This window comes from Nelumbo lutea, chromosome 3 (genome assembly GCF_056320005.1).
Source record: "Nelumbo lutea isolate HS-2025 chromosome 3, American lotus-T2T, whole genome shotgun sequence".
Classification (NCBI taxonomy): domain Eukaryota; kingdom Viridiplantae; phylum Streptophyta; class Magnoliopsida; order Proteales; family Nelumbonaceae; genus Nelumbo; species Nelumbo lutea.
Genome location: NC_142686.1, coordinates 99255739 through 99283730, shown reverse-complemented (window position 1 = coordinate 99283730; position 27992 = coordinate 99255739). Strand labels below are relative to the sequence as shown.

At 42.5% G+C, this 27992-nt stretch overlaps 1 protein-coding gene across 3 annotated transcripts; it reads left to right on the top strand.

Annotated features, from left to right (window-relative positions):
- The first annotated feature begins 2 nt into the window (after nt 1-2).
- On the top strand, nt 3-27992 carry LOC148867124 (putative leucine-rich repeat receptor-like serine/threonine-protein kinase At3g14840). Of its 3 annotated transcripts, XM_088977487.1 has the most exons (25): nt 8-448; nt 1673-1820; nt 5966-6037; nt 6608-6676; nt 6762-6833; nt 6921-6992; nt 7150-7221; nt 7332-7403; nt 7498-7569; nt 7681-7752; nt 7869-7940; nt 10658-10732; nt 10867-10935; nt 11110-11175; nt 11276-11314; nt 11481-11524; nt 23790-23951; nt 24114-24181; nt 24260-24458; nt 25090-25233; nt 25717-25835; nt 25962-26172; nt 26295-26532; nt 27175-27325; nt 27440-27992. In XM_088977487.1, exons 1-25 carry the CDS (start codon nt 337-339, stop codon nt 27830-27832), a joined length of 2883 nt encoding a protein of 960 aa, XP_088833613.1. In that variant the 5' UTR covers nt 8-336; the 3' UTR covers nt 27833-27992. The 3 variants fall into 3 exon arrangements, 2 of the variants coding, with proteins under 2 accessions (XP_088833612.1, XP_088833613.1); XM_088977486.1 differs by having other exon boundaries at nt 7-448; nt 23790-24181; XR_016109782.1 differs by lacking the exon at nt 26295-26532 and having other exon boundaries at nt 3-448; nt 23790-24181.

The following is a 27992-nucleotide window of genomic DNA, read 5'->3' as shown; positions in this document are numbered from 1 at the left end:
ACCGATTGCAACTACACGATTGACTTGTGACTTTGTGAGTCAAGACACGAAAGGCTGATTGCAATAGCTCTGTACGTGTGTGTCTCCGAGCAACTAACAGAACTATTCCAGTCTTCGTCGTCCCTGGTTTATTTACTACCATAATTCCTCATCATCTCAATAATCCATGCGAACAAACTCGGTTACTCTATTTGCACCCGAGGCTTCAGAGGTTCATATATAGTCTGCAGATTACTCTGACATGTTCAAGGGAGAAGAAATAATGGAAATCTGACGTTCAATAGTCCAAAACTTTTCTTTATTTCTATCATTTCTCTTGCATCTGAGTGTTTGAAGATGGCCTTGGGACGTTTCTTGGTGATTTGCTGGGTTATTTGGTTCAGTTGCTTTGTGGGATTCGAATTCGGAGCTAGTCAGACTCAGACGCCCACTCTTGCACCTGAAGAATGTAAGACCCTACTTGATTAGCTTCCTAACAATATTTTCAGAAGTGAATAACAGAAAGGTTTTTCCATTTTTTCCGTCGGCAGTTAACTTCAAAACCTTAAAATAGAATGAGAAACTTCTTCTAGGAAAACAAATGAGTTGTTTTCTCTTTCAGAATTATCATCTTCATCATCATTATCGTACAAATAATTGTTGCAGCAAGATTTGATCTCAGGTATCTATCCGAATATGTGTCAGAGATCCTACACAAATTGGCTCCCAAATCATAAACCTCTGTCCTTTTTAATCTATCCTCAATTCTTATGAATTATTCAAGTTAGGCGGATTTGTAAATCCAAGATTCCCTAATTTGGGAACTCCGTTTGGAAAACCACTAGTTATCTCATTTCTGCGTGATCACCAAGGATTAAATTCAAATTCATTATTTTTCCTTTCCATCTGCACAAAACTGGATGGCGTTTAGCTGTCTATTTTACGAGCAACCAACCGAAACCTTGGACGCAAGCCGTGGAGTACTGATCACCCTTTTCACTGTTTGGGCCAGTAGTCGAGTCTGTTCTCCGTTGGTTCTTCCATTTCTGCTGGAGCTCCCTTGTTAAATATTTATATACTCGATTCCCCAGTCTGTCACTGTTTGGCTATTAACAATTTAGGGTGGGCTGTGGCTGTTTTTCAAAAAAAATGGTGCGGCATCAGATTCATATAGGCGTTTCAACAAACTCCAATATATGTGACATTTTGCTTCAGGCATTTATTGAAAAATCGGGCATGCCTTGTAAATCAGGACTCCATCTATGCATGAAACCTATATGTATCTTATGTGGTGTTTACCTGTCAGTACATACATAAAAAACGGTAATGAAAATCACCTTATCAAACAGCATAATAATGTTGCACACTGCATTTGTGAAAGAAATATTTTTTTGTGAAAAACAAGTCTTGGAAGCATGGGCATTTTTTCTTGAAAATCAATCCCAAAAAATAACCATGCTTCCAAACACCATCTTAAAAATAAAAAATAAATATATAAGGGTGTTTTGATTGAGTGACACCGTTTCAATAGCCTCTTATAACCTTGTATTGGAAATATCTATGCACGAAGTAAAACACATAAATAGGGAGATATTCCCAATGCAAGACTGTAAAGGTTGTTGGAACAGGCTTTGCTATCACTGAAGCCGGATTCGTTTTAATGATATTATGCATTTATTTGTATGTGATGCAGGGGAAGCTCTGAAACTAATAGCCGCGAAGTTGAAGAAAAACTGGGATTTCAGCGTGGATCCCTGCACCAAATGGAACACAAGTATGGAACAGGACACCATCAACGCGGTTGCGTGCAACTGCACCACCACCTGCCACGTCACCGCCATGTATGACTCCCTCTCCCATCATATTAGTTAGCTACCAACATTTCTGTGGGCGACTGGACTGTAAAAATCCCCTTCTTTCACTTGCAGCGTGCAATTTGGGATGTCAATGAACCCGCTTTGGGTTAGATCCAGTCCAAAGGACCAATATTATTAAATTTGACTAGTTCAGACTTGAAGGTTAAAACTCCAAAGTGTTTATTGGATTAGATTGGACTCGATCCATCCGTAGATTTGTATTGAATTGCATCAAATTGAACAAATGTCTGATTCATTGATAGAAGATAAGAATATAAATGTCAATGGACCAGGTTTGGGTTTAATCCAATTTGAATAGATTGGACAACTCAAACATTGAATTGGATTAATCCAAAATGGTTTAAAAATATTCAAGAATTAAATTGGACCTGGTCCATCTGTAATGGATTCATGTTGAACCAGATTGGATTGAACCAAATTCAGTCCAATCAACACCCCTACCTGCAAAAGGCTGTGAGCTAAGTGGGTTTGTGGATAGAATCCGAATTCACCAAACTCGTGGCATGGCTGTTGCACACGCCTGTCTTTTGTACCTCATTCATTGCTTCTAACAAATACACACTAAATAAGGAATAGGGAAAAGGCAGGCCCCATCATTCCAATAGGTCTTAAAGACGAGTCTGGATTTCCCATCCACACAAATTCTGCCCACGTCTACCTATAATAGCCACACATAAAAGTCTGGATCTCCTATAATGCAGAATGAAATGTTCCCAATTTACTGGAGTGGTGTATTGTGGGTAGACGTGGGCAGGATCTGGAGTCACCAAAGACAGTGAAAAGTAGAACAGCTAGGTTTGGATGAGATACAATGACCTACTGGAATGATGAGGCTTGTCTTTTCCCTATTTCCACATCTACCCCACAGTAGGGTAGGGCTGTCGGTTCGATTTGCTTTTATTTAACCGCCATGCAAATTGAAACCAACCCATTAGAATTCAAAACTTGATTTAATTTACTGTCAGTTTTGAATGAAACCTTATTTTAGATTTATTTTTCAAACACCAATAAGTATTTAATGGTGTGGTCCCAATCCAAATAAGCACTTATTTTTAAGCACTCCCAAATATGGGCTAAGTAAACATTGTGTTTTTTCCTGCCTTTATAATCAATAGGGTGGGTCAGGCAAGTCTTTCAAAGTATATCTTTCAGTGTCCATCAAACCAAAAGATGCACTAAGTTTTTTGGAGGTGGTCTTTGAAGACTAAGACTGTTTAGTAAACATCTTATCTCCTACTAGAAATTGAGAAGTGTATTTTAGGCGCAAAAAGATCAAAAGCTTTATAAAAAGTTTCTTGATTTTCAGCTTTTTTAGGCTTGTGCAAGCATTTTGAGAAGTAAGTATTACCGGCTTTTTGTCTTTTAGGCTCGGTTTGAAAGGAATATATATACAAATATGTACAGTACAAATACATACAAATTAATACGAAATACATAGTTTTGTATTCTACATATTTGTATTTATACTCTTTCCAAACTCAGCCTTAATTGTAAAAAGAGAAAAAAACTACATTTTGATATTTCAACTTTCAAGCTTTGAAAAGTCTAAAAAGACCCTACAGGAAGACTAGCCAAATGCCGTATCTATATTTTATAAGAAACTTCACAAGAGGCTTAAGTATTTCTTTTCCAAAAACAAAAGAAAAAAAGGCAAAATGTTTTTTTTTTTTTTAAATATAGAAAGGACTGCAAATCCAAATCTAGATAAATCTTTTCTGATATGGAATCTTGAATATTTCCTTTTCCACATGCATTTTGAGGAAGGTAGCAACAACCTCATCAAAATATTTTCCACAATTTTTTTTATCATATATTTTCCATAGAAACCAAATGCAGCTTCAAAAAGGCTTGATTTGTAACTTGAAAAGGGCAATTTTGTCAAAGGAATAGACTTGTTCAAACTCAATCATTTAGGCTGTGTTTGATTTGAAAGGAAAGGTAATAATGGCCTTTAGGTATGCTTGAGCGTGGTCTCAGGCTGGACATATATGGGCTTGGCATTATAAATTAATAAAATTATATTTTTTAAAATTAAGAAAATTTTTGCTGGGATTTTACATTAATAAAATAATTAATGCAATTTTATAGTCAAAATTATAGAAGATAATTAATTTATTATTGAATGTAATATTTGCCAGGCCGAGCTATTTAGGCCTAGGACTTGCTTGGCGTGGGTTCAGCCAATGTGGTCCAGGGGAAATCGGTTTCAGTGCTCACAACATCGTATTCACCATTCACCCAGTCCCTTGCAGTTTTATATTGGAAATATCTCCCTATTTGTATATCATTTTATATGGGAAGATATTTTCAATGCAAAGCTGCAAGGGACTATGCGAATGGAATGGTTTCCTACACTTTTTAAAGGAGTTGGGATCTCCTCCTACCACAAAAAAAACCGTTCCAATACATTCCAACATCATCTGTATCCATACATTTTAACCCATCATATACAAGACATGTGAATGCAGATCAAGTTGGAAGGGTTTTTTGCTGGAATATGATCCGGACTTGAGAGAGGCACATAGAATAAAACTTTTTCTTGCCCAAGGGTGTCCATGAAAGATCAAAAAATCAAATCAAATCGAACCGCAAAATGCAGTTAATTGAACCGATCGATTCAATTTCGGTTTGGTATTTTTGAAAAACTGAAGGACCAGTTTGATTTTTGGTTAACCTACAAAAAAATAGCAGTTAATCGAACTGACCGGCATATATATTTATATGTATATCTTATATATTTTTAATATATGTCACATATTTTCTCTATATTATATATAAATATATATTCATTATACATATATTATATTTATAATAATCTGTTTATATTTTTAAAATGTTTATAATATATTATATATCGTTTATTATTTATATTATAATATAAATTATAAATATAAAAACCAAAAAACCAAACCAATCAAAAACCGAAACCGGTGGTCCGGCCCAGCAATTGAGTTAGTGGTTTGACCCGTGACCCAACATGATTTTCACAGGTTGGGTTGTATGTTGGGTTGTGTAGGGTCATCCTCAAATTCGGGGGTGGCTAGGTATGAGACCCAACCCCTGTTTTTCTAGTTCAGGTCCAGTTGTGAACTGACAAAGCCTTTTGATGGGTGCTGTTTATCGTTTGTTTGTTGGGTTTCTTCGGGCTGTTAGACCTGTTGGGCCCAGGCATAGCTGTTTTTTATTCAGGTTTCTTTTGTTTCCGTTTTGGGTTGATGCTTCTAGTTCGGGGTTTGTTCTTAGGTTCTCGTCATGCACTGAGCCCGGTTTTTATAGCTCTTCTTCTGTTGCTGTCTTTTGGGCCTCTTCTCTGGTGAACTAGCCCTGCCTTGTACTACTTTTTTATCTTTAATTTTTTACCTCTTCTAAAAACATGCCTAGACTGTAAAAATGTTAAATAAAATAAAAGAACCGGTCCCGGTTCTGGTCAGTTTGGTTTCACAGGGCATAAACGTAATAAAGTGGGTTATTGGCCCCTACAAAACTTGAACTAAAATGCAAAGAATCACTCTCTAACGCTCCTTCAAAATATCTTTAATAAATCCAAACCTTCTCAGGCCATTTTCGCCAAACCCTATTTCTTCTACTCCTTATCTCAAATTTGTGGCTCCACGGCCTCCGCCACTGCCTCTACCTTAAGGGTGTCAATTGGACTGGATTTGGTCCAATCCGGTCCAGTCCAATGTGAATCCATTACAAATAAACTTGGTTCAATCCAATCCAATGAATATTTTGGACTGGTCCAGAGACCGTCCAATCTGTTCAAATTCCTGTTAACTTAGATTGGTTTCAACTAAAACCTGGTCTATTAACACCTATGTTCTTATCTTCTATTAATGGATCAGATATTGGCCCAATCCAATATAAATTTATTATGGATGGATCAGGTCCAATCCAATATGTCATATTGGCCCATCCAATCTGTCCAAATTCAATATGTCATATTGGTCCGTTCATTCCGTCCAATAAATTTCAATTTAGAGGAGTCTAACCCAAAATCAGTCCATTGACACCCCTACTCTACCTCTATCTGTGTATTTGACTCTATGGTGTGTGAAAGATGAGAGCGGTAGAAAGTCTAAATCAAAGCACTTATGGAATTAATGCAGATACATCAAATCTGAGGGTCTACAAGGAGTTCTCCCGTCAGAGTTGGCTCGGCTTCCCCACCTAAAAATAATGTAAGAGCTTTATCAGATATCCTTTTCAATCTTTTTGTTTAGCCTTAATTTTTTGAGAAAATTCCGAATTAGTGCCCTGTACTTTGGGCCTATTGCTATTTTGGTTTCTGAACTTTAAAACCCGATTGTTCAGTACTTGAATTTTCAAAATGTGCCAATTTAGTACATGTCGTTAATCAGCACGTTAACCAGCTGTTAAGTGGCATTTGAAAAGACGAGTGTCATCTAATTCTCTTTATTAATCATCCAAACATTGGCAAAAAATCAAGTCTCAAATTCTTGAATAGAATTTGGATGGTTGATAAAGAGAATTAAATGATAATCAAAGGGCACTTCTATCTTTTCAAATGCCATTTAACCACTGATTAACGGGATGATTAACAGCAGGTACTGAATTAGCACGTTTTGAAAGTTCAAATACTAAATTTTTACATTTTAAAGTTGGGAGACCAAAGTGGTGCTAGACCCAAATTACTGGTTACTGGTTGGGAATTTTCCCTAATTTTTTTCCACACGATGTACTTATAGCATACTTAAGTAACGTAACTGCAAACGTATTTGTACGTACAGTGATCTCAGCCGCAACTACCTAAGCGGTACAATACCTCCAGAATGGGGTGCAATGAAATTGACGAACATGTAAGTAGAAAGTAGTCCATTTTTAGCCCCATCTGAAGTTGCTATTTTTCTGGTCTGAAAAATCCCTTAGAATTGTTATATGCAGTTCTTTGATGGCGAACCGTTTGACGGGTCCAATCCCGAAGGAATTTGGAAACATCACCACTCTTGTTGACCTGTAAGTTCTGGATTTTTGCTCTTTTTGGACTTCAATTTTTTGAATTTTTAAAAGTATTAATCCATTAAAGTAGAAATTAATTTTCAGGACCCTCGAAGTCAATAATCTCTCTGGCAATATTCCTAATGAGCTTGGAAAACTGATCAACCTACGGAAACTGTAAGGCCTTTTTGATAATGTCTTCTGTATTGGGTTTTAAACTTCTATGATTTTCTCCCATTTCTGTATGTGTAAAGGATTTTACCATATCAAAACGCTTTTAATTATTTGACTCTCTCTCTCTCTCTCTATATATATATATACATGTGTTTTAAAGAGTACTTTCCTCAAATAATTTCACGGGGTCATTTCCGGAGAGCCTCTCTAAGCTGGTCAGCTTGATGGACTTGTAAGTTTCTGTGGAATGGGGTTTCTCTGTTATGTTGTTTAAATCTGTAATTTCTTTTCTGGTAGATATTATTCTTGTTTTTATTATTAACAAAGCCTCAGTCAATGCAGTCGGATAAGCGATAACAAGTTTACTGGAAGGATGCCCAGTCTTATACAGAACTGGAAAAACCTTACAAGACTGTGAGAGATGTTGATTTTGAATTTCGAGTGCCTTTCAGAAATAGAAATCTAGAGGGTTCTTAATGTCTGGCTTATTGTTTCACTTTAATGGCAGAAATATGCAGGCAAGTGGTTTTGAAGGGCCTATTCCATCGGAGATTTCTCCTTTGGAAAAATTAACTGACCTGTGAGTAAAAAGCTAAGGCTTTTCTTTCATTCATACTCGATCTTATGGTAGTTTTCTAGTAATTGAAACAATTTTCCTGTGGTTCACTCATGGTGGAACTTTCATATACAGAAGGATCAGTGATATAAATGGACCAGAAGCACCTTTTCCATTATTGAGTAACATGAGAAGCATGAAATATTTGTGAGTTGATTTGAATGGTCATATGTATTCATACATCTCTCAAAATTTATAGAAGTAAGTCTGTATTTATCATATTTGGTGGTTTGAATTGACATTAATCTGATTTCTCACTGTAGGATGTTAAGGAGTTGCAACATCAATGGAACTTTACCTGAGTATCTTGGTCAAATGACACAGATGAAAACCTTGTATCTCTCTCTCTATCTCTCTCATGGCCACAACCACTCATTCTGCATATTTATTATGACTTGTGTGGAATAAAAATGATTGATCCGCTAATAAAACAGTTATCAAATTCAGATCTCAATGTTAAGAAAAGTTAAACCGTAAAGAAGAATAAAGCCATGAGAGCAACAGTTGGAAATTAATTTGGAATAATACAATGGAGATAGAAATAGAAATAGATTGGGAGTTCAGGTGATGGGGATTTCTTAGGGAAGTGAAACCATTGGAAGTCTCATTTCACTGTCATGAATGTCTCTCTTCATCTTAAAATATAAAAATTACCCACTCTTTCCTCCAATAAATCAAGAAAATACAAACAAAACCTTAAATTCATATATATTAGAAAGAAATCTCTGCCATTTAATCTAAAAATTGAATCTACCTAGAAATTTGCAAGGATCTATTAGGGCAACTAAGAGGGCTTTAATATTATATTTAGAAAACTGATCGGATCATAAATTGTTCAAATAAATGAGAAAAATGTAGTTTGGGAATTTATAAATTTTAAACACACGAATGAGAATCTTTTTTCAAAGTTAACTGGAGGGGATATTTGTTGTAAAGTGAAAGTTCAGGAGGGTCCTTGTCACAAATAAAAGTTGAGGAAGATAACTGTCACTTATCGACATCATAATAAGGGGGTCTTTGTAGTTTACCCCAAGACCCGTTTTCTTTTTGGTAAATTACTTACCCATGTTCTTTTATTTCCCATGTAAAGATGACTAATGAGGGCGGACTTGGCCCTCTAGTGAAAATATGACATCTGGCACCTCATGCCAACTAAGTGCAGCATCTTGACAATTAGGTAGCTCGCCACTTAGGGGCAGCTCGGCATAGGTAGCTTGCCACTTAGGGGCAGTTCGGCACATACAAGAAGCCTGGCGTCTTACGAAGAGCTCGCCACTTAGGGGCAGCTCGGCATAGGTAGCTCGCCACTTAGGGGCAGCTCGGCGTATCGCAGGAAGATCTCCTGCCTGACAACCGTACCTGACAGATCCGGAGACCTGTACCCACGTCTCTCGCTAGGCGGCATCGTGCCTACCAGCCCTGAGAGCTGTCCCTTGCCTGGCAAAGCCGTACCCTGCAACAGCTGCCTGCACCCACCACCGCAGCTCTGGCAGTAACGGCTGCAGTAGAGATACAGAGGCGGTTATGCCTGACTTGACAGAGGCGGTTACGCCTTATTTGAATGGACACCGCTATATAAGGACTCCGACCCCCAAAGACAAAAGGGGGAGAGAATGGAAAAATGGAGGTAATCCCTGCTCTCTAGTTCTCTCATTTCTCTCCAAGCTCTCTGCAATCAGAATGCTAACTTAGGCATCGGAGAGTCCCTGCCGGGTAAATACCCCCGGGTCCTCTGATTCAGTTATGGCAGGTTCCTCAATTCCCGCCGCCTACAAAGAGGAGGAAAAGATGGAGTTCTCGCAGGTCTCTCAGCTCCCGCCGCCTACAAAGGAGAGGAGATCACCTCATGCAGAGGATAGTCGAGTTGCGCTACACCAGGGAGCCTACAGGCCGCCTAGGAGTAGGTCAAATGATGTGTCACCAGATAGCTCACCACCAGGGAGCTCGTCACCAGGTAGCTCACCACCAAGGAGCTCGTCACCAAGTAGCTCACCACCAGGCACTTCACCATTAGGGAGCTCCACCATCCTCTCCTGGGAGCAGGTCAAATGATGAGGTACTTAGCCAAAAAAAATTGATACATCACAAAAAAATTGGTACGTGACCAGAAACGGTTACATCAATGACAATGGTTGTTTTAGCCATAAAAATCTATTATTAAAAGGGGCATTTTTGTCCTATCAAAGTATTAGCAACTTTTCCCATGTGGAAAAGTTATTTATCCACATGGGAGATGGGTATCACTTATTCTACCTAGGAAAATAAATTTTCCTTAGTCTCCACATAAATTTAAAAAATGAACATGGGTTTCTTGGTCAATGGGACACAATTCCATTGACCAATTTCCACCCGCCCCTTTAAAAATCCAAAAAATGGACATACCTAAGGCTTTTTTTATTATTAATGTAAAAGTACATTCATAATAAATATTAAATATGGCATTTGAATTTAACTTTTATGGCCTTATCAGAACCCATAAGGCAAGTATCTGACCGCATTATACAATACATACATTTAGGCCCTATTCGCTTTTTAGTAAGTTATTTCCAAGTAAATGCGGTTACTTGGGTAAGTGCAATTACCCATGTTCTTTTGTTTTTCATGTAAATAAAGCAATGACCATTTTAGCCATAAAAATTTATTATTAAAAGAGGCATTTTTATCCCATTTAAGTGTTGACAACTTTCCCCCTAAGTGGGAAAGTTATTTACCCACCTAGGAGATGGGTATCACTTACCCAGATAAGTGATACTCAGGAAAATAAACTTTCCTTGGTCCCCACATAAATCCGATAAAAGAACATAGGGTTCTTGGTCAATGGGAACCAAAATCCCATTGACCAAACTTTTCCCCTCTCAAAATCCAACAACAAAAAAAAAAGAACAGCCCCTTAAGATTATATTATATAGTATAACTAAGAAATATAACAGTATTTTTAGTAATAACAATTGTTGAGTGATGAAAACCTTTAAACATTAGGTTGTTTCAGGAAAATTTTCATTTTGGACTAAATCATTTCCTTCATTATACTCAAATTCATTGTTGTTTGCAGAGACCTTAGCTTTAACAAGTTGACTGGGGAAATTCCGAAGAACTTTACAAGCTTATTAAAAAAAGTGGATTACATGTAAGTAATCTCATTTTGTGGGTTTAACTTTCTTCTAGAAGATTATCGCCTGCCTCTCCCATGAATCATGATGCTAAGGTACTGCTGGTGCAAGGCGCAAACCACATAATCTCATTAGTTTGGCTTATGTCTAGATTCCTAACTGGAAACCTGCTAAGTGGTCTTGTTCCTTCCTGGATGCTGGATAAAGGAGATGCTAACATGTAAGGTTCTCTTCCCAATTTCTTGATAGTAATAGTATCATATATACTTGTTGCCTGTAAAAAAATATAATTGAAATAAAATTGAATTACAAGTTATTAATAACTTACATAACACCATTTTTTGTAGTGTTTCCCTCATAAAAAATGTTTGTTCTTTTCCACTTTAAAATACAGCGATCTTTCTTTCAACAATTTTACAACAAATAGTCAAGGGCAAGGTGGTTATTGCTCACAGAAAAAGTAAGAGAACTTTTGTGTGTAATTTAGTTACATCAATTTCTAGCTTGATGTGGTTATTATTTTGTTGCTAAGTTTAGCTTTTTTTCTACTATTTCCTTAGGAGGAATTTGTTTCGGAGCTACTTTTTGGGAAAAAATTCGTAAGTTTAAGCTTTTATTTACTAGAGAATTAAATCATGGGTTTTAGAAATAGTGAAGAAATACTTGTGGATTGTCTATTTCATGTAGCTTAGCTTTTTATTAGCTAGAAAGAATTCATGTAGAATATCATGACACTGAGTTGTTTTTAACCTCATGATGATATAGAAGCGCAGCTGTTCTATGCCAGCAGGAACTTCCCTGTAAACAATGTAAGTATATGTTATTGAAATTAAAAAAAGTATTGATGCTTGCATTTATTGGCTCACAAATTTGTTATGTGATTTTAGTAAAACCTCCCTACCTTCTACCTGAAATGTTTTTGTTTGATCAACAATTCAAAATAAGTTGGCATATAACTATATTTTCAGGTTGTTTATAGTTGAAACAAAAGGCCTATTTATAGAAACATTAAATTGACATTTCTTGCTCTTAACGGGGTGAAGACTAATCATTCTAGCTAAAGTGACTCTTATATATATTTATGTGACAAGACATATCTCTCACCAATTTCTATTGATCAACCCAAAAGGTTTCAGGTAAAAACAACAATAGTGCCTGATGGAGGGTGATTTGGCCCGACCCCATAGCACGGGTACACGTGGACGTGACCTTGTTCAAGCAGTGACTCAGCGTGATAGTGCAACAGATGCAGCCGCAACTCGGAGGAAAGGTCCCACCGAGTTCAGCTCGGCAACTGGGCGGATAAACTACTCGTCGGGAGCCGCCTTACCTGCACCTCCTCCCCGGGGCTAAGGCACTTCGGGGTGCCCCGGAGCTCGGGGTACCCTGAACTTTCTTGATACCCAAGCTCCTCCCAATGGACCTCGGGCCACTTCCAAACAGGAACACACCGGCCCATCTCTAGACACCCCAAGGTGAAGATACCTCGGGCCAAACAACTCGGCATAGCTTGCTATAGACAGCTCGCCGCTCACGGGACAGCCCGGCACAAGGTAACTCGCGGAAGGGTAGTTCGGCATACCACAGGAAGGCCTCCTGCCCGACCACCGTACCCGACAGGTCTAGGACCACCGCCATGTCCCTTGCCCGAGAGCGTCGTGCCTGCCACCTTTAGAGAGCGTCGTACACCTGACAGGTATGAACCCAGCAGTGACGGCCCCGCGTGCACCACCTCAGCCCTGCCTGTAACGGTTGTGGCAGGCTGACAGTGGCGGTTGTACCTACCCTGTCAGAGGTCAGGGGGTCTGATGCAACGGAATTCTGGTATAAGGAGCCTATTCTCAGAAAATGGGTATCGTCTGGATTACTTGCACGATCTCACTCTTAGCCTGTATCCTCTCCTTGCTTCCTACACAGAATACTAACTTAATCGTCGGAGTGTCCTCGCCGGGCAAACCCCCCGGGGATTCTTCTTCTTCTTCCTCATCTCATGTACCTTTCGGGAGCCACGCGAGTGCCAGCTAGGAGTGACCGAATTGCACACCATCATTTGGCGCCGTCTGTGGGAACGCTTCTAAAAGCCTTCCTCTAAACCATCTCAGTTCTTTCTTCTCTAAAAGACTCATCACTCATGGCTACTTCAAGCAATATCGGATGCAACATGGAGATGGATAACGCCAGGGAACAACCCCAGGTTCCCACTGTCTGCATTGGGTAGTTCACCATTCCTCTCTTGGTGGATGGGGTCCCCAGCCTGAGCGTGCTACGAGCAACAACGCCTGTGGGTGTTCCCATTCCTTTCTCTGTTGAAACGACCTTTGCGGAACCAACTGTCGTCCCCCTGACGGCCAGTCAGAACCAACTTGACGACCTGATGCAGTGCATGCAAACCATGCAAGCACAGGTGTAGCAGCTCCAGCAATACCAACTTTACCAGCACCAAGTGCTGCACCATGTCTCCTAGTTCCACTACCAGCAGCAATTCCCTCAACTGCCTCAATCTCAGCTCCAGCAGCCGCAACTCCCTCCGCGGCACCCGGCCTCACAGCGAGGTAGGCCTCGCCGCCAGGACGAACATCCTTCTCACCAAGGAGAAGCCTCCCAAAACCTCCCTAAGAGCCAGGCCTCCTCCCGCGGCAGACAAGAAAGGCCGGCCACCCCGGTCTCGCCGCAGGCGGCCAGGTCGGGTAGACCTCAGCTCACCAGGTCTACAACACCCCAACAGTCACAGTTTGAAGCCCCGCTCCTGGAGAACCGGTTCGAGGCCTTGGCCATGGACTCTAAGCAGAACCCCTCTGTCCACAGCCATCACCAGCAACCAGAGCCGCTTCCTGCGCAGACGATCCCCGACAGTACGGAGGCGAGCAACACCAACGCGGAGCCGACCAAGAGACAAAGACGCCGCCACCGAGCTCGTCGAACTACGTCCTACATCCTGCCCGAGCTCAAAGGCCGGGAATAGGTAAACTCGGGTGAAGTTAAAGTTCCCCACCTTTCAGTTCCCTCTCCCCTATCTCCCGAGCTCCTGGCAGTTCCAATGCCTAGAGACTTCAAACTCCCCCCTCTCGACAAATATGATGGGTCGTTCAACCCAAATGATCACGTGGATGCTTTCTAGTCACAGATGCACCTAGCAAGGGCCAGTGAGTCCTGCATGTGCGTGGCCTTCTCCACCACCTTCAAAGGAGTGGCGCGCACATGGTATCGGAACCTTGCACCCGGCTCGATAAGAAGTTGGGCACAGTTCGCACAAGCCTTCACGTTCCATTTCATCACGAGCAAGTGATGCCCACGAACCGAGGAAAGCCTCCTCGGAATAGTTCAGAAAGAGGGTGAATCCATCCAAAGCTACATCAAGCGATTCAATGACGCGTGCATGTAGATACTGTGTCTAGACCCCACGGTACGGCTCACCACGGCCAAGAAGGGTGTGACCCATAAGGAGTTCAAGTGGCATATGGGTTTTGACCAGCCGGAGACCATTACTGCCTTCCTCAAGCTCGTGGACAAGTTCATAGCGACAGAGGAGGAAGTCAACCAGAAGGGCGAGGGCGCGCCCGAAAAAAGAAAGAGAGAAGGGGAACCCTCCACCCAAGGGGACAGCCGAAAGAAGGACTCAGCTTGGGGGGCAAAGCCAACCCAGCCGTTTTGAGCTCCTACGGCGGACCGAGCCGATTACACCCCGCTGAATGCAAAGCGGGCCGAGATTCTAATGGCAATCAAGGATGCCCCGTATGTGGAGTGGCCACCTCGCCTGAGGGGGAATCCCAATGAGAGAAATAAAACTTGTATTGTAGTTTTCACAGAGATCACGGTCATAGTACCGAAAGTTGTGAAAACCTCTGCGATGTGATAGAGGAGCTCATCCGTTGCGGATATTTAAGGAACTTTGTACAAAGTAATAATAATAATAGGGCAGGTCGGCAAGGGGAGCACGGTAAGGATGCTCCCGAGTCCAGTAGCAGGCCGAGGTAGCCTCTAGAAGAGAGGCCAGTGCAGGGCACCATCCATGTGATAGTGGGAGGTTCGGTCGTCGCAGATTGTACTTCATCAGCAGTCTGAACTTCAGTTCGTGAAGTTGCCTGAGAAAAACAGAATCCTCCAAAACGCTGAAGACTGAGGAACCAATTTTCTTCACGGAGGACGATGCACGAGGGGTCTACTACCCCCACGATGACGCGCTTGTGATAAAGCTGAGGATCAACGACTTCGAAGTCAGACGCGTACTTGTTGACTCAGGCAGCTCGGTGGATGTTCTCTTCAAATCTGCATTCGACCGGCTTCAGTTGCAGGGAAGTGACTTGAAGCCCGCGAACACCCCTCTGGTGGGCTTCAGTGGAGAAGAAGTCAATCCCCTTGGGAAAGTGACAGTACCTGTGGAAGTCGACACATGGCCCTACGCAGTTAGACTCAACCACGACTTCCTGGTAGTCGCGACCCCCTCCCCATACAATACCATAATAGGTCGGCCAATCACCCATGTCCTACTGGCGGTGGTATCCACTTATTATTTGGCAATGAAATTCCCTACAGACTTCGGTGTGGGGGTAGCACGGGGCAACCAGCTCGAGTCCCGCAAGTGCTATGTTGCCGCTCTGAAGGGAAAGACCAAGGTGGCCGATGACCTTGAACTGGACCGGCCTACGGAGCAAGGCGAAGAACGAGCTGCACCCACGGAAGAAATAGTCACAGTCTCGACTTCAGCAGTAGACCCAGCTTGGACGCTACAGATCGGTGCTTCCGTCCAAGAACCTCTACAATCCGAACTGGTAAGTTTCTTACTTCAAAATTTAGATATTTTTGCATGGTCTGCGGCCGAGATGCCCGGTATTGACTCTAGCCTTATGAGTCACAAACTCAATACTGATCCTGTAGTTAGGCCCGTTAGACAGAAGAAACGCAACCTAGCCCCGGAGCGTTGGAAAGCAGTCGATGAGGAGGTCGCAAAGCTCCTCGCAACCGACTTCATAAGAGAAGTCCATTACCCGAGCTGGGTAGTCAACCCGGTTCTGGTGAAGAAGGCCAACGGCAAGTGGCGCATGTGTGTCGACTACACCGACCTAAACCGAGCCTGCCCAAAAGACTGCTTCCCCCTCCCCAGAATCGATCGCTTGGTGGACGCGACCTCAGGGCACAAGTTGTTGAGCTTCTTAGATGCCTATTCGGGCTACAACCAAATCAGGATGGACCCGGCTGATGAGGAAAATAGTGCCTTCATCATGGAATTTGGGCCATATTGTTACAAGGTTATGCCATTGATTGGCAGAAGAGTAGAATGCTATATAGACGACATGGTCGCCAAAACCCAGTTCTCACATGAATTAATACAAGACATGCATTCTGTATTTCAAATTCTGAACAATTTAACATGAAACTGAATCCAAACAAGTGTGTTTTTGGTGTTACCTCGGGCAAATTCCTAGGATACAACGTTAACTGGCGCGGCATTGAGGCCAACTCGGATAAGATTAAGGCCATCTTAGATATGAGACCGCCCCGGAAGTTGAAGGTGGTCCAAAGACTGAATGGACGCATAGCCGCCCTGAGCCGCTTTATGTCCAAGTTAGCGGACCACTGCTTGCCTTTTTTAAAGCAATTAAAAGCAAGGGGTTTGAATGGACCCAAGATTGCCAGCTCGCATTTGACGAGCTCAAGAAATACCTCGCTAGTATGTCGATCTTAACCCGGCCCGAGGAGGGCAATGTTTTAGAACTGTACTTCTCGGCGAGCGACGAGGTGGTCTATTCGGTACTAATAAAGGAAGTAGATCGGGTCCATCGGCCCATCTATTATGTTAGTAAAGTTTTACAGGGAGTAGAGACGAGATACCCGCAGATAGAAAAGTTAGCATACGCACTGGTAATTGCAGCTCGGAAGCTCTGCCCGTATTTCCAGGCTCACATTGTTACTGTCCTGACCGACAAACCTCTGAGGCAAGTCTTACTCAAGCTCGAGGTCTCCGATCAGTTGACGAAGTGGGCCATCAAGCTCAACGAGTATGACCTCCAGTACAAGCCGCGAACTACTATCATGGCCCAAGCCTTAGCAAATTTCATCGCCGAGTGCATGTTCAGCTCCAAAGTTCCCAGGCCGGTTAAGCCCGAGATCCCCAGTTTGGGTGAGCCTGGAGCTCCCAGGCCGGTTGAGCCTGAGTCCCGTGAGGTAGTAGCTAGTGTAGCACCTCTCCTGGTTAGGCCAAGCGCAAACTGGGATGAGGAGCCCTGGATCCTTCACGTAGATGGCTCCTCGAACCAACAGGGCAGCGGAGCTGGAATAGTCCTGCACGGCCCAAGTGGCACGAAATTGGAGTACACGCTACGCTTCGTGTTTGTGGCATCCAACAATGAAGTGGAATATGAGGCGTTGATAGCTAGACTAGCCTTAGCCAGAGAGGTAAGAGCCAAGTACATTGTTATCTACAGCGACTCCCAGCTCGTGGTCAACCAAGTCACTGGCGAGTACGAAGCTCGCGAGCCAACCATGGTTACTTAATTAGCCAAAGTCAAAGATGCCCTGCTCAACTTCCAGTTACACTTCATCAGACAAATCCCTAGGTCGGAGAACGCTGAGGCCGACGCACTGTCCAGATTAGCCAGCACCAGCGACATCACCATGAGAACCGTGTACATAGAGGACCTGCCTCGGCCTAGCATTTTCGGGGAGGCAGAGGAGGTCGCTCCCATCATTCAAGCAGAGTCGAGCTGGATTGACCCACTCGCGAGCTTCCTGCTACACGGGACCCTCCCTGCAGATCGAAACGTAGCCAGAAGGGTGCAGCACCAGGCAGCCAAATACGTCATGATAGACGAACGGCTGTACCGGAGATCCTACACGCTCCCCTACCTGCGTTGCTTGCGACCTACCGAAGCCGAGCTCGTACTCTGCGACACTCATAAGGGTCTGGGCGGCGGACACTTGGGGGGCAAGGCCCTCGCCCAAAAGGCACTTCGATAGGGGTATTATTGGCCAACAATGAAGGCAGATGCCATTGAGCTCGTTAGAAAATGTGACAAATGCCAGAAGCACGCCAATATTCACCACCAACCCGCTACCGACCTCAAGTATCTCACCAGCCCGTGGGCTTTTGCACAATGGGGCATCAATCTACTCGGGCCATTCCCGCCCGCAATGGGTGGGAGGAAGTTCTTAGTAGTAGCAGTGGATTACTTCACCAAGTGGGTAGAGGCTGAACCCCTTGTAACGATCATAGCCCGGAACGTCCAAAACTTCTTTTGGAAGAACATCGTGTGCCACTTCAAGCTACCGTGGGTATTGATTTCTGACAATGGCAAGTAGTTCAATGACATCAAATTCCAAGATTGGTGCCAAGACATGGGAATCCGACAGAATTTTACTTCAATTGCACACCCTCAAGCAAACGGTCAGGCAGAAGTCACAAACAGAGCCATCATCCGCGAACTGAAGGCACGATTGGACCGAGCTAAAGGATTGTGGGTAGATGAGCTACCCAGTGTTTTATGGGCCTACCGGACCACGGAGAAGACCGCCACGGGAGAAACCCCCTTTAACCTCACCTACGGCACCGAAGCAGTTATCCTTACAGAGATCGAAGTGCCTACGCTGCGACTAGAAGCATACAGTGACCAGACAAATGAAGATGAGCTACATACCAACCTTGACCTACTCGATGAAGTAAGGGACCTCACGTACATCAGGACCACAGCTTACCAGCAGAGAGTAGCTCGGTACTATAACGCCAGGGTCAAGAGGCGGAACCTCCGCGTCGGCGACCTGGTCCTTCGTAAATTTATGGTACCTAAGCCCGGTGCTGGTAAGATCGGGTCTAACTGGGAAGGACCATACCAAGTGAAACGGGTACTCGGAGAAGGAACGTACGAGCTCGAGACCCTCGAAGAGAAACAAGTACCTCGAGCATGGAATATTGTCAACCTAAGGCAATATTATTTGTAAACTGCCAAAATCACTGAGTGGACTACGGGTCACTCCCGAAGCCTTAGGGCCAAAATGCCGAGCTGACATGGTCTCGGCGCTATAAAACCCTGTTGCCTCTTCGGCACAGAGGATTCTAAGAGAGCGGATCATAAGCCGCTCCTCCAGCCTAAGGGCTAAAATGCCGAGCTAATGAAAGATCTCGACACCACATAAGGCCTAGTCACCTCGTAGGCATAAGCTAAGTACTTGCAATGCCTAAGACGCAGGCAGTCCGAGCACGAACCTTGTGACGTACGACCCACCCCGGCATGCAATGAGTTGATCCCGCTCAGGACAACTGATGTCAACTTAACCCAGGTGTAGACGGGTCGGGTATGCACCCTACTATGTCACTCACCTCGGTGTGCATAAGGCTGCCCCTACTGAGTATCCAAACACAGTTTGGGGTCACGACAACTAAGGAACCCTCACTTCGGGTAATTTACCTGATGGCCAAACAGCTCAGAACAAAGCAACCACTTCGGTAAGCAAGAAAAAAATTGCACAAGTGTTTGACAAAGTGAACTTTTTATTACAAAAATTCCATTACAAAATTCTTGTTACAAGAAAAAGAAAAAGAGAAGACTAAGTTTGTAAAACAGGGACCGAGCTATCTCGGAAGCTTGTTGTCTTTGTTAGGGACCTCCTCGGGGGCAATAACTGGGCCGGCATCCTCTGCTTCATCGTCAGCACCCTCATCCTCAGAGTCTGGATCATCTTTTGACTGACACACAATGTCGTCAGTGATCCGCGAAGTGGTGATGGCACTCGTATCGAGCTCGGGGTAGAGGTGCCTGATCAACCACCAACTGAGCTTGAAGCCCCTGTGGTAGGCATCGATCATCATGTCGTCAAACCTCGAGGATTTGACATAATCGATGACGGCTTGAACTTTGGTCTCCTTGAGGGCATCTACGAAGATCGTCGTCTTCTCCTTAATGTCCTCCTGGAGGTCCTCCACCTCGTGCTCCAGCTTCCCCTTGGCTTCTTTAAGGCCATGCACCTCGAGCTTCAGAGCATCTCGTTCTGCCTTGAGGGTGTCCACCTCGAGCCTCAAGACCTCTTGGCCAACCTTGTATCTGCTCACTTCGGCCCTCAATCTATCCTTATCTCGGGCCAGCTCGCTCTTCTCCGCCAAAAGCACCTCGATGAAGTTCTTCTAAGCCGAGGTGTCACTTTCTAAGCGGTGGATTTGCCCGCGAATGGCCCTTAGCTTGGTATGGGCTGCAAGGGATGACTTCTCAGCCTCCAGAGCCCGCCTCAGGTGCCGATCTGATTGAAGGGTGAAGACACGAATGACAGAATTCACTTGCAAAAGGGGGACCGGTCAAAAGGGGAACCAAAGAAAAAAAACTCAAAAACTCACCACCATGGTATGAGTGGCAGCTCGGCCACCAAGCTAACCAGGAGTGAAATCAGCCCACTCGGACACTTCCTCCGGAAATGCAGCCAGCTTGCTCTTCTCCAGGCCGCACTGAGGGTTCAAGACAGTTTGGCTCCCTTGACCCTTCGAGCTAGACGCAGTCATCTCCACGTCACGGGTGGACTCCTCAGAAGCATTGGCGGTAGTGTCAGCAGGACGGGCCCCAATGGCAGCCTCTGAGGGATGAGCCTCAGTAGCAGCCTCCGTAGCACTCCCGGCGGTGGGCTCAGTGGACTTAGCAGAAGGCCCCGTCACCATTTCGGGCCCCTGAGGCACCGCATCTCCCTCCAGGTCGATGACGGGTGGAGTACCTCAGAGCTCGGGTTCCGGAGCTGGGGCTTGTGAAGGTTGAGTCTCGGCAGAGGCCTGGGGAGACTCAACGCACGCCTTCTTGGCTATGCGCTTCTTTCTCTTCATCTGGCGGAAGAGTCTCTACGTGTCAATCTTCTCCGCCTCCATGGGACTTGCAGTGAAGCTCGGCGTTAGAAAATACCGAAGTAAACATACAAACAAAAAGCCGAAGTAAAACAAAACCTACCTGAGCTCAAGCCGGCCTGGATGAGCTTCTCCTTGGATGTGAACTCCTTATAATTTAACCCGAGCTGAGCCAGTGACTAGAGCTCCTTCTTGGTCTTCTCATCTAGGCTGACACCGGGGTCTTGAACAGCCACCCTCCAGTCAGTAGGGAAGGGTCACCCTGTGCTGCTCCGAACTACGAAGTAGTTCCGCTTCCAGGCTGGGACTTTACTCAGGAGTCTATGCATGAGCTTGAAACCCGGACGGGGAGACAGGTAATAAGACCGTCTGTGCCTGGGGAGAGTGCCCGAAGCACTCTTCTTTATGGCCAAAATGGTGCTAAGAACGTCTAGGTCGATAGGAAGAGATTGGTCAAATCAAAGAGAAATGGTCCCAACTATATTCTGTATGGAATTCGGGTGAAGTTGGTCCAAAGTGATGTTGAAGTGCACCAACACCTCGGCAATCAAGTGGTGAAGAGGGAGTCGGAGTCCGGCTACTAACTGCTCATTGAAGACCACGATCTCATCAGGACCGTGCTCCCATGGGAAGTTGCCGGTAGGGAGACTGTATGAGTACTCCCCGGGAAGGTGGAACCTCTGTATGAGGTCCTGGAGCCTCTCCGAGGTCATGGTAGAAGGGTCGAACTGGTCTGGCACCCGACCTCGGTTGGAGGTGGATGCCAGGTTACCCGAAGCCACCCGTACATCGGATGGCTGGGCAGCCGAAGAGCCACCCTGAGCCGAGGTACCCACCTCGGGCTCATCAGCCAGGCTACCTATGCTAGACGACAGAACGAGCTGAAGGGAAAGAAACAAACAGAAAGGGAAAAGGAAGCTCGGGAGAACTCACCAAAGGAATGCGATCGGATTGGGAAGACGGGATGAACTGAAAGACCCGAGCTAAGAGACCTCTGGCGCGAGCTCAAACACTAACGCTGAAAGCTTTGTGGCGAAGAAATGGCCAAGGGTCCCCCTATTTATAACCACAACTGTGGGCTCCTCGAGGCGAAAACGGTTTAGCGCTTTTTTGACATCCGCAAAGTTCAAATCGCGTGAGGTCCGCACGTAAATTGAACGTGACTCGGGCCTCTTTTGATCGAATCGGGCACTGGACTAGTCCAACTGGACGGAGCGTGCGACGGCGTGGCATGAGCACTGAAGCCAAATCCACCCAGCATGTCACAACCTCCCCGCGCTGGGTCAACGCCGCCAACGCAGGGAGTGGGGGGCAATTGATGGAGGGTGATTTGGCCCGACCTCATAGCACGGGTACACGTGGGCGTGACCTTGCTTAAGCAATGACTCAACATGACAACGCAACAGATGCAACCGCAACTCAGAGGGAAGGTCCCACTGAGTTCAGCTCGGTAACTGGGCGGATAAACTACTCACTGGGAGCCGCCTTACCTGCACCTCCTCCCCGAGGCTAAGGCACTTCGGGGTGCCCCGGAGCTCGGGGTACCCTGAACTTTCTTGATACCCGAGCTCCTCCCAATGGACCTCGGGCCACTCCCAAACAGGAACACACCGACCCATCTCTAGACACCCCAAGGTGAAGACACCTCGGGCCAGACAGCTCGGCATAGCTTGCTACAGATAGCTCGCCGCTCACGGGACAGCCCGACACAAGGTAACTCGTGGAAGGGTAATTCGGCATACCATAGGAAGGCCTCCTGCCCGACCACCGTACCCGGCAGGTCTAGGACCACCGCCATGTCCCTTGCCCGAGAGCGTCGTGCCTGCCACCTTTAGAGAGCGTCATACACCTGACAGGTACGAACCCAACAGTGACGGCCCCGCGTGCGCCACCTCAGCCCTGCCTATAACGGCTGTGGCAGGCTGACAGTGGCGGTTGTACCTACCCTGTCAGAGGCCAGTGGGCCTGATGCAACAGAATTTTGGTATAAGGAGTCTATTCTCAGAAAACAGGTATCATCTGGATTACTTGTGCGATCTCACTCTTAGCCTATATCCTCTCCTTGCTTCCTACATAGAATACTAACTTAATCGTCGGAGTGTTCCCACCGGGCAAACCCCCCGGGGATTCTTCTTCTTCTTCCTCATCTCAGGTACCTTTCGGGAGCCACGCGAGTGCTAGCTAGGAGTGACCAAATTTTGCACCATCAGTACCAAACATAACCTAGATGTGTAAACAATGTGTAAGAAATATCAAATGTGATGTTCTAAAAACTCTGTTCTTGTAAGAAATGAAAAAAAATAGAAATACTTAATAATTTTCTTAAATCTCAAAAATATTTGAAATGAAATTCATCAATTGGTTCATATGATTCAATATATTTGGCTTCATTTTAGGAAATCACTTAGGTAGGGAGCATTTAGTATTACATTTTCTAACCCTTTATGCATGTTAGAGTGGTAATAATCTTATGGATTATGACTAAAATTTTGTTTTAAAGGTACATTTGCTAAAACAATGTTTCTATATACCATACCCATGTGGGAAGGCCTAATTAAGGGGGTGCTCCACAAAAAGAATGTTTTTGTTTTCATTTGTTTTTGAAATCACTACATTAGGAATAAAAGAGAAAACATGTTTTGAACACTGTTTTTATTTTCAAAGGCAAACACAAGTTGGCTTTGTTTAAAAAATACAATACATGTTTTTTAAGCCATCCAAATAATGTTTTTTAAAACAAAAACAAATTTTGTAGCAAAGAAATTCTATGATTTATGGAATGTGATATTAAATAACTAGATGAAAACATAATTTTGAAACTTGGAATTCAAGAACATGTTTTTTGTTTCAGTTTTGAAAACAAAAAAAAAAATACACATATACATGTTTGGGGAAACATATTTTCTGCATTTTTGTTATGAAAAACAATTTATTTTTAAACCAAATGGTTTTCACTTATTTTTTGAGCCAAGGCAACACAAAAAGCAATTCACATGGTAAAAAGCCCCCTTAAAGTGTAGTTGTTTTTATCTTTTTTCTACATTAATAAGGATGATGAAAAAGACATCATTAAGAGATGTTGTTATCAAAAGTTGATAGAATGAACAATATAAAGCAATTCAAAGATGTCACAAAGTAACAAGATACAACAACTGACCAAGTCCATTAAACAATAAAATACAAAGCTAAGATATTGTTTTTCCATTGACCTTTGGTGTGGCTATTGTCATATGATCACTAAAATGTTATTGCTTTTGTTCTAGATGGATACAAACTCCATATAAATTGTGGTGGAGGAGAAGAAACTATAGGCAACTATATATATGCAGCTGATCAAAAGCATATTGACCCTTCAACATCTTCTGCAATGACGTCGCAGAGTAAAGATGTATGGGCACTTAGCAACACTGGTTACTTTACAGATGGTAATGACAAAGATAGCTTTATAGTAACAAATACATATAGCCTGTTGAACAACTCACCAGAGTCTACGTTATATAAGACAGCACGTACTTCTCCAATCTCTCTCACATATTATGGGTATTGCATGAGGAAAGAAAGTTACAAAGTCAAACTCCACTTTGCAGAAATCATGTTTACAAATGAAAGAAATTACAGTAGCCTTGGAAGGCGTATATTTGATGTTTATATTCAGGTAGATGTTAATTAATCATAGTATAGAGATATACGTATATCATATATGATAGATTTAACTATAATTGTTTTGCTACAGGGACAATCGGTACTGAAAGATTTCAATATAGTAGATAAAGCAGGTGGAGCAGGCAAGCCATTCATTAAAACAATCGACCAAGTTAATGTAACAGATGGAACTTTGGAAATTCGCTTCTATTGGGCTGGAAAAGGAACAACTGCAATTCCTGAAAAAGGAGTTTATGGTCCCTTGGTGTCAGCTATCTCTGTGGAGCCTAGTAAGTTGAATGCTTTTCCATGACCTCCTCTTCTAATAGTAGTTTGTTTGAGTACTGATCTAATCTAGAGTAGAGATAGGAGACAATTTGTATGCATTGATAGTATGCTATAATTATTGACTAATTTGACTTAAATGGTACCTATTCATCATTATGTTTTTTTCATATCCTATAGGCAATTTCTGTAATCTACAATTAAAGGTTAAATCAAACAATAAACTCAAATGAATTGTCATAAGGCAAATGCTAACACCACAAGGGTTTGGCCATCACAGAGCTCTTAATTCGGAAAAGGAAAAGTAACTCTAATATGCATTTATTGCACAGACACCATATCAATGTTATTGTTTTATCCTCTCAAGTCTCCATAACAATCAAGGGAGCAATAAAGAGAAAAGTAAGGAAATGAACACTGGTTATGAATGAAAGGTGATCTTACTAATAACAATATAGACAAGATGACTTCTTGCTCCTGGTTTGGATATTTCTTTACAAGTCATACAATTATAATGTTATTGTTAACCTAGCATTTCACAATATCATGCAACTTTTAATAAATTGGTGATACTTATGAAACATTCATCTTTCAACAATTTGGTATGCAAGAATTTGATATTGTTTATTCTTGCAGACTTCCCAATTCCTTCAGAAGGTAGAAAGGTATCAACAGGTGTTGTTGCTGGAATTGTGGTTTCAGTGTTAGCCTTTATCTTCCTGGTTCTGGGTATCCTTTGGTGGAAAGGCTATTTAGGATGCAAAAATACAATGGACAAAGGTACAAGCTAACCAATTCTGAAGTCTTAGAAAAATCTATTGAAAAGGTAATTAGTACTTTATGAGAAAAAAACAATGAAGAAAAAAAAGTAGCAGATGCTCCTCTATTATAAAACAATTAATAATGACTATAGCAGCTTAGCAGAAACTAATCAACTTTAGTTTTTTATATCCTACTGAAATTTCATTAATCTATTTAAATATTATTATTGTGATTTTTAGGAATCTAATTGATTATTTGTAAATAAATTTCTCCTTCAATAAAATATTATAATTTTTATACTACATTTAAGTCTTAACAAAAATTTCAAAATTCAAAAATGCAAGTTCGTTATGTCTTAATTACTTTCTATTTACATAATCCTAGACATCGTGATTATGGATCATGAAAGTTAATAGGCTCCTTTTGTATTCCTTGGTAAGAGCATTTTTTTTTTTTTTGTATTTAAGACACATCTCACATATAGCTTTGCTCCCTTAATAGATTTGAGAGGCTTGGACCTACAAACTGGATCCTTTACACTAAGGCAAATTAAAACTGCAACAAACAACTTTGATGCGGCAAACAAGATTGGAGAAGGCGGTTTTGGGTCTGTTTACAAGGTATTGTACATAAGATGACACTATCTTAATGTATCACTCTCAACTTTCATCAAAGTCTACATGTTTCTTTCTTATAAATGTTAAGTAGAAGGAACTGTACATTATTAGCTTATTATTCAAATGTAGGGACTTTTATCAGATGGGACTATAATAGCAGTTAAACAACTTTCTTCCAAATCGAAGCAAGGAAATCGTGAATTCGTGAATGAGATAGGCATGATTTCTGCTCTACAACACCCTCACCTTGTAAAGCTTTATGGATGTTGTATTGAAGGAAATCAGTTATTGCTAGTATATGAGTACATGGAAAATAATAGCCTTGCTCGTGCCTTGTTTGGTAAGTTCAACATTGTTTGCTTGACTTCATTCTTGTTCTTCTTCTACTTCATTTCTTTCTAGCACTACTATATTTCAAATACAATAGTTAACTTTGACTTTTGTAAAATTGATGATGTAAAGGCCCAGAAGAATACCAATTGAAACTAGATTGGCCAACTAGGCACAAGATCTGTGTTGGAATTGCAAGAGGTTTGGCTTATCTTCATGAAGAGTCAAGATTGAAGATTGTTCATAGGGACATCAAGGCTACTAACATACTTCTTGACAAAAATCTTAACCCAAAGATATCTGATTTTGGATTGGCCAAGCTTGACGATGAGGAGAACACTCACATAAGCACTCGAATTGCTGGAACTTTGTGAGTTTTAGTGCTACATGTTTTGTCTTCATTATTTATCGTTGTGAGTTCTTTTCATGATGTCTTAGTGAGAAAGGCAAGAGAAAAGGAAATAGAATCTTCTATCTTTGGAGACCAAAAGGGCCTTTGGAGTTTCTTCATGTTAGTTTATAAATAGGCCAAAGTTAAGCCTTAACCCTTTGGCACATGATGAAAATAACCCTTGCTTTTTAGATAAGTTTTATATTAAAACATCACCTGTTGGTATTTCAATACTCAATTTCGCAAGTGAATAGATGGTCAATCCCAAATGGTTCTTTCATACCTGGTGTAGGTGGATGAGATGCATCTTCCATCTATGTGGTAGAAATAAGACAATTTTTGTAGAAATTAAGGATCCCAACTTAACTTGATTAGAAGACCTTTTTTTATGGACTAATTCAAGAAGTTGTCAAGTTTTCTTGAAATTTTTATTGATCATTCAGTTATAGAAATCAAAGCAGGCTAAATTACTAATTTGAGCTACATTTGAATCTCATACCTAGAAAATATTAGGGTTTTAATGAGAACCATTGCTATGACAAAAGTAATAACTACTTAGCTTCATGGTTTATCACACATTCAACTGTAATAGTATGTTATTTACTAATCTTGACTTTTCAGTGGATACATGGCACCAGAGTATGCAATGAGGGGTTACTTGACAGACAAAGCAGATGTTTATAGTTTTGGAGTTGTTACCTTGGAAATTGTCAGTGGGAGGTCTAACACTAGTTTCAGGCCAAAGGAGGAGCGCATTTATCTTCTTGATTGGGTAATTCAAAATTTCTTAATTGATAAAAAACATTTGGCCTTCATTGTACAACCTTTTAATCAGATCAGTTAGGCTTATGGTTTTTTTCTTGTTTCTTCTTCAAATAATTTCTAGGCCCTTATTCTGAAAGAGAAAGGAAATTTGATGGATCTAATGGATCCAAGGTTGGGATCAGATTTCATCAGGGAAGAGGTTATGGCCATGATTAATGTGGCTCTCATGTGCACCAACCCATGTGCTCAACTAAGGCCCCCCATGTCTGCTGTGGTGAGCATGATTGAAGGCCGACTCCCTATTCACGAGTTTGTCTCAGAGCCAAGTCGCTTCAGTGATAAGGAGAAGGACAAGGAATTGATGAATTATTATCAACAGAACCAAGACCATAGAATCAGTGAGAGCCAGACCCAGCGTATGTTAAATGATGGGCCTTGGACTGGGTCTTCTACTTCTGCCCATGATCTTTACCCAATCAATTTGGACTCTGAATATTTGAATCATAGAGCATAGAGTAGTTACATGTTATTTCTATTACTTTACTATTTTTCCTCATTTCTTTATGATGATCATATATAGACTTTTTAGTTTCCATCATAAGAGGTACAAGTTTTGTAATTTTCTTGTAAATGAGTGTACACTTGAAAATAATGTGTGAATATCTAGGCTTCCC

Bases quoted from the DNA above. Each gene is read 5' to 3' on its own strand.
- LOC148867124 (XM_088977486.1), top strand. From the start codon at position 337: ATGGCCTTGGGACGTTTCTTGGTGATTTGCTGGGTTATTTGGTTCAGT. The intron at 7,404-7,497 runs GTGAGAGATGTT...CTTTAATGGCAG, and splicing joins TGGAAAAACCTTACAAGACT to AAATATGCAGGCAAGTGGTT. The intron at 11,315-11,480 runs GTAAGTTTAAGC...ATGATGATATAG, and splicing joins TACTTTTTGGGAAAAAATTC to AAGCGCAGCTGTTCTATGCC.